Source organism: Scyliorhinus canicula, chromosome 6 (genome assembly GCF_902713615.1).
Source record: "Scyliorhinus canicula chromosome 6, sScyCan1.1, whole genome shotgun sequence".
Taxonomy (NCBI): Eukaryota; Metazoa; Chordata; class Chondrichthyes; order Carcharhiniformes; family Scyliorhinidae; genus Scyliorhinus; species Scyliorhinus canicula.
This window is the reverse complement of record NC_052151.1, coordinates 210,178,395-210,185,677: the sequence shown is the minus strand read 5'-3', so window position 1 is coordinate 210,185,677 and position 7,283 is coordinate 210,178,395. Positions and strand designations below refer to the sequence as shown.

The 7,283-nt window shown below is 43.2% G+C and overlaps 1 protein-coding gene across 1 annotated transcript; it reads left to right on the top strand.

Moving 5' to 3' along the window:
- Positions 1-6,306, top strand: LOC119968006 (C-C chemokine receptor type 5-like). The gene is made up of 2 exons (XM_038801107.1): positions 1-91; positions 5,378-6,306. Exons 1-2 carry the CDS (start codon positions 1-3, stop codon positions 6,304-6,306), a joined length of 1,020 nt encoding a protein of 339 aa, XP_038657035.1.
- Positions 6,307-7,283: the final 977 nt, after the last annotated feature.

Here is a 7,283-nt window from a genome sequence, read left to right as displayed (position 1 = left end):
ATGGGTCACTGTCGCATCACTTCGTTAGCTGAAAGTGACAAAGGGAAAGGAATCCAGAATGACAAAAATCCGCTCAGAAATGAATCAGAAAGTGAGACACACACAAATAATAACATGGTAAAATACACAAAATGTAACACGAGGAAGTAAGAAATGAAATAATAAACGTTGGAAGGACAAATATGGGAAGTCAGTACATTGTAAATGCAGGATTTCGTAAAGTGCAGATGGGGTAGAGAGCTGTCTTAATTTTACAGGACGGAGGTATCACTGGTGAGGCCAGCATTTATTGCCCATCCCTACTTGCCCTTCAGGAGGTGATGGTGACCTGCCTTTTTGAAGCGCTGCAGATACTGAGTTGTTGGAAGGGAGAGGACATATGATTTGGACCCAGTGACATTGAATGAATGGTGTTATTTCCAAGGGGGTGGTGAGTGATTGGAGGGGAAGGTTCAATTGTTGGGGTTCCCAAGTACCTGTTGCTCTTGTCCTCCTCAGTGGTTGTGGCCGTGAGTTTGGAAGTTGCTGGAAAAGGAGACTTGAGAATTTCTGGTGTGCATCTTGTGGATGGTACACGTGGCTCCCACTGTTAATCGAAGTGGAGGGATTAAATGGTTGTGGAAGGGATAGCAATTAAACCAGTTGCTTTGTTTTAGATGATGTTGAGCTGGATGTTGTTGTTGGAAATGTACTAATCCAGGCAATTGGAGATTATTTCCTTGCACTCCTGCAGATGGTGGACAGGCTTTGAGGGGTCAGGTGAGTTACTCGCCGTAGAATTCCGAGCCTTTGATTTGGTCTGGTAGCCAAAGCCTTTATATGGCTACTCCAATTTAAATTGTGATCAATGGACATCCCCAATATCTTGATGTGGATGATTCAGTGATGGTAATGCCAATGAATATCATGGGGCGATGGTTAGATCCCCTCTTATCGGATATGGTCATTGGTTGGCACTTGTGTGGTGCGAATGTAACTTGACACTTGTCAGCCCAAGCCTGGATATTGTCTGGATCTGGCTGCATTTCGGCCGTGGACTGTTTCATTATCTGAGAAGTAGCGAATGGTGCTGAGCATTGTGCAGTCATCTGCGAACATCCCCACTTGGACCTTATGATGGGAGGTAGGTCATTGATGAAGCAGCCGAAGATGGACAGCCCTAGGACATTACCCTGAGGAGCTCCTGCAGTGATGTCCTGGAGCTGAGATGATTGACTTTCAACCAGCACAACCATTTTCCTTTGTACAAGGGATGACTCCAACCAGTGGAGTGTTTTCCCCTGATCCCCAGTGAGTGCTGTTTCGGTCTGGCTCCTTGATGCCAGAACCAGTCAAATGCTGTCCTGGTGTCAATGCCTGTCACTCACACCTTCCATTGGAATTCAGCTCTTCTGTCCATTTTTGGATGAAGGTTGCAATGAAGTCAGGACTGAGTGACCTGGCAGTAAAAAGTCTGGGCGTCTGTGAGCAGGTTATTGATAAGTAAATACCGCTTGATCGCCCTGTTGCTGGCTCCTACCATCACTTTGCTGATGATGAAGAGTAGACTGATAGGGAGGTAATTGACTGGGTTCGATTTGTTATCTTTCTTATCTACATATCACACATGAGCAATTTTCCACATTGTTGGATGGATTACTGTGTTGTAGCTGCATTGGAACAGCTGAACTCGTATTCCGGCAAGTTCTGAGCACAGGACTATTGCCGAAATATCGTCAGGACCCCACAACTTGAGTATCCACAGCCTTCAGTCGTTTCTTGATAGCATGTGGAGTGAATCGTCTCAGCTGTAGGCTGACATCTGTGATGTTGGGGACCCACACCTGGCCTGAGTCCCTTTCATACTTAAAATCATTAAAAGGGAATTAACAGGATAACTGTTTTCAGCTGAAGGTATTCAGTAAAGATCCATTGTCCTCCGCTACACTCTCCTCGAACCAGCGTGAGCCCATTACGGCGTCTGACGACCTCTATTGTCCATAGATTGTGGTTGTTTGCATTTCATATCATAGACTTGTTTTTTTTTGGACATGGAAGTGGAGAATCAGAAGACCAGATCGCGATGGTGAGTTCACATCTCGGCACCTCTAGACACATCTGACTTTGAGGGCAAAAAAATAAATGCTGGAAAATCTCAACAGGTCTGGCAGCATGTGTAGAGAGATAAAAGAGCTTTTCTTAAAGCTTTGACAAAGGGTCATTTGGACTCGAAACTTTAGCTCTTTTCTCCCCCTCCCCCACCCTCCTCCTCCTCCTCCCCCCCCCCCCCCCCCCCTCCCAACAGGTGCTGCAAGACTGCAGAGATTTTCTCATTTGTTTTCAGCTTCCAGAATCCACAGTAATTTATTTTTATCCAAATTTGAGGGGCTGTTCGGGAGTCAGAGAGATAAAAGATAAAACTGCATCTACCCTGTCCATTTATCTAAGGACTCTTTTGATTTCAATGCTGTTACCTCCGATTCTTCGAAACTCGAGTGAATTTAGGCCGAGGTTGCCCAATCTGTCTCCCTAAAACAGTCATCTCTGGAACAAGTCTGGTGAATCATTGTTACACTCCCTCTATGATGGTTTTACAAGGTGCTTGGTTAGAATCTGAAATGAACGGCCTCAGAATGTGGCCAAGCCATATTCAATCAGAATTAAATTGAAAAAGCAACAATTCACAAAACAGCGATGAGGAGGTTGGAAAGTGAGTTGAGCTGAGTTGGTTTTGCAGGGGCCCGACGTTGACAAATGGACAAAGTGGGCAAAAGCAGAGTTACAAACATGATGTGATTGGTTTCCATTCAAATAATTATTGAAATGAATTGGGCCAGGTAAATAGAACAGCCACATTTCCGAATACAGAGTGCCTGAAAAGAGACTGATGTTAGGGATTTAATTACAGAATGGTCAGTCAGAATGAATGCCACCTCTGAAACAGTATACATTCTCCAGGGGACTGCGTGGGTCTCACCCTCAAAACACAAAGATGCAGGGATTGGCCAGACTACACTTCTCCTTAATTGATAACAATTTGGGTACATTAACTTTATATTTATATGAATTTTTAATTTATTTTAAAAAAGATTTAAAAATCTGACACAGTATGAGATCATGGGAGTCATGATGTTTACTGGAAAATTCCCATCGCTGTTTAACACAGCTTCCAATTATTATAATGTGTCCAGTAAATGAGGAATAATGTGGTTCAATTAAATCTCGACGCCTCAACGTATATTACCTCAACAGAGAATTGTCACAGATGTGCAGGGGCAGTAGGGTAGCATGGTGGTTAGCATAAATGCTTCACAGTTCCAGGGTCCCAGGTTCGATTCCCGGCTGGGTCACTGTCTGTGTGGAGTCTGCACGTCCTCCCCCTGTGTGCGTGGGTTTCCTACGGGTGCTCCGGTTTCCTCCCACAGTCCAAAGATGTGCGGGTTAGGTGGATTGGCCATGCTAAATTGCCCGTAGTGTCCTAATAAAAGTAACGTTAAGGGGGGGGGGGGGGACTGGGTTACGGGTATAGGGTGGATACGTGGGTTTGAGTAGGGTGATCATGGTTCTGCACAACATTGAGGGCCGAAGGGCCTGTTCTGTGCTGTACTGTTTTATGTCGTAATCTGTGTGTTAAACGTTTCAGAAAAAAAACAATTTGAATAATTTTGAAATGTCAGTATCTCCATGGAGATCCTGGAGTGTATAAAGTTAGAGCAAAGGGACTATATCACCCAGACTTTAATACAAAACACAGTCGACTGCTCAAAGGGACAGATTCAATTGGCGCAAAAAATGCATCGACCAATTCATTGGGTCAGAAAAATATTTTATACGATTCTTGCAATTGTTGGTGTGCCTGGTAAATACCACAGACAAATTTTGTTAAGTAAACCCGTGTATGCGGTGTTTGTGCTATGATTCTGTGGATGAATTCTTATTATGGTAACTTTGGTCGAATTATTACAGTTATACACTCACACTTCAATAATATGAATGCAATACATTTTGGGAATTCTCCGTGTGGTTATATTCTGCTGCATCTACTCCTCCAGGTTACAATTGTTGCATTCAGTGTAATGTTATGTCCCGTTGAATCAAATAGCGAAGCAGGAAACCAATGAGAAGAACATCGTAGCTATGAGAAGAAGGCATTTAAGGTTCCCTGTCGCTGAAGAATTCTACTGAGTGAGGTGACTAAATGTAGTGGATCACCTAACCACAGTGCCTATGTCTTATTCTGTATCAGTGTTTGTCAATCTAAAATTTCACCCAGATTACTAACTTGGACTCAGCGCATGAAACCAATGATACACGTTTCATTGGCGATTGACATTGTACAATTGTATTTAGTGTTTGAATACTTACACCAAGCAGAGTTAATGACAGCTCTTTCTGGTACTGATCAATGTCGTTCCGAAAGGACAGTGCTGAGCGCATTGGGTTCTGTGCAGTCTTTTTCTAAATAATCTGCTGGAATATCACAGATTTATACTGATAACTATAATCAATTAAAACTCAAGTTACAGGTTTCACAGCCGGGAAATACGTCCAGAAATGGTTTCAATGTGTCTTCAGGATGCAGCCGAGCTCATTTGACCTCTATTCCTTTCTCACACAAGTAAAAACGTTGCTTCTTCTGAAATGGTTTCCATCCCAACTACCCCAATCAGTAGTATATCCACATTCTCACCACTTTCCGAGTAAAACATTCTCTCTTGATGAATTTTGTGGATTTATGTGGATTTTAGCTTCATATTTCTGTAATTCATAATTGGACTCATGCACAGAATCTCAGGTAACCTCTCCATACTTCCATTCTCAAACCTCTTTGGAATTGTAAAGACCACCATTAGCTCTCACATCAGCCTTCTCTATGCAAGGGGCATATTTCCTGTTAATTCTCGCCTCATCGTTCTGTTATTTTGTTCATACAGACGATGTGTACATGTGTCACATTCTCAACAATTTGTATTGTGATGGGAAGCACCTTGCGTGGCTTTAATTGCAGGCCCATAAAAATAATTCAATCTGTCTTCTTGTGAACTTCCAGCAGCAATGAACTCCAGTGCTTTGAAAACATTTACATTTACAGCGATAAGTTTGCAGGCGTACTTCTTCCGAAGTGTAATAACTAATGCATCTGTTACCACGTACAACTGTCACTCTCAATGATCCGAGATGTATGTAATTTCTCTGTCTGATGAATTGCCACTGATCTGGTGGTTGATGTCCGAGTCGAGAGAGGGATTTCGAGGTGAACCTGATGCAAGCTGAAATCATGGTTGAAATTTGTTAACCTCTGACATTTATAACTCATAATTATTGAATATCAAATTCCACGCTGTGTATACTTAGAAAATGATTTTTTGTCATGAAATTTGCCTGCCTTTCCATACAGTTAACGGAGTCGCAATCGTGATCCTGTCCCATGGAAATATTGGCCTCTCCACCGGCACCACTCGATACTTGGTGGCAATGGCGATGGCGGATCTTCTGGTCATTAACACTGAGGTTATTTTCAACCGAATCAATAGTTATTATTTTCCAATAAGTCTCCTCAGAATCACCCCTGTGTGCAGTGTTATCCATGTCCGTGCGACACTAGACTGTTCTGTTTGGTTTACCGTCGCTTTCACTTTTGATCGATTTGTGGCCATTTGCTGGCTGAAGCTGAAATCGAAATATTGCACCAAGAGAACAGCGGCGGTGATACTGGCAACAACCGGCATTTTGCTCTGTTTAAAAAATATTCCCATCTATTTCAGATTTAAACCCAAGTTTATCGTCTACAATGTGCCATTCTACTGTTCTAACAAACCAAGCTATTTTACTGACCCGAGATGGATTGGTTTTCGCAAGTTTGAGAAGATACTAACCCCATTGATACCATTCGGGTTAATTCTGTTGCTTAATGCTCTGACAGTCAATCACATTTTAGTGACCAGTCGAGTCCGTAAAACACTGAGGAGTCAGAGCAAGACAGAGAATCACCATGACCCAGAGATGGAGAGCAGAAAGAAGTCTATTGCTTTACTCTTCAGCATATCCGGCAGCTTCATACTCCTGTGGTTGCTGTACATTTTATATTTTTTTAATGTAGAAAGCGGATTAGATGACGATGATTTTTATACCTTTGAGAACATCGCTTATATGCTGCGGAATTTAAGTTGCTGCACAAACACATTTATTTATGTGACAACTCAGTCCAAATTCAGAGAGTATTTGAAGAACGCAGTGAAATATCCGTTTGCATCAATTATTAAATTAATTAATAAAGACAAAAATGGAAAGCAGCTCAAAGATCCAGAGTTGTGGAGCAAGAGGTGACTGCTGAAGGACTAAAAGAAAAGGTCAGTAGGATTAAAAACATCAAAGTGTTTTCAGGGGAAGAGGAACAGAGTGACAGAGGATCAGGAGATTAGCAGCAGGTATGTCAAACACCGAGCAGCAGTGAGTCCGGAGGAAGTCAGACACTCAGGGACCTGAAATAAAGGAGCCAAAGTGATCTGACACAGTGTTGGGCAGTGGTCCAAGCACAAAGGAAGATTTCAGATCACCTGCAGTGACCCTGCAGCAGAGTCACAGACAGCAGAGGGCAGAGGGACGATGGCGACAGATGACATGTGGTATCCCGGTTATACGTTAACAGGAGTATCCAGGCGGGCGAGGAAGCAGAAACAAAGGATGAGAGATGATCTTTGGGATAGTGTACATAATGGGGCCAGGAGGATAATCAGAAAACTCCCCAAACGGACAGGAGGTAAAACAGTGAACACGGTCTCCCCAACTCCTCCTCTGGCTCCATTCCCATCTCCTGATACCTTCTCAACATACAAGAAAAATCGTTCGTACAAAGACAAAAGTGTGAAACTGAATGAAGCTTGCTTGGGCAAAATACTACTTTAATTTTTTGTCTCCGTCCTTCTGCCCACCCGTCTGTCCGTCCATCTATTCATCCTTCCGCCCCTCCCTCTTTCTGCCCATTCCACACCCCGTCTGTCCCTCCGTCCATTTCTCCCTCCCTCTCTCCCTCCCTCTGCCTGTCCCTCCCAGTCATGCGGGACATCGGTGAGACCACCTCTGGGCTGGATGGCATTGGTCTCATTATCTAAGGAACGATGCAAATGCATCAGAAACAGTTTGGAGAAATTTCACTGGCAGAATAACAGGACTGGGCGAATTGTCTGATGAGGAAAACTGGGCGAAGTTAGGTTTGCATCCAGTAGAGTTTAAAAGACTGAAGGACGACTTGATGGAATATTTTAAGATCCTGAGGGGTATTTACTGGGTGGATTTGGAAAGGA

Excerpts from the sequence above, each read along its gene's own strand:
- LOC119968006 (XM_038801107.1), top strand. The coding sequence starts at position 1 with ATGGGTCACTGTCGCATCACTTCGTTAGCTGAAAGTGACAAAGGGAAA. Across the intron at positions 92-5,377 it reads GCTCAGAAATGAATCAGAAA|TTAACGGAGTCGCAATCGTG; the intron begins GTGAGACACACA and ends CTTTCCATACAG.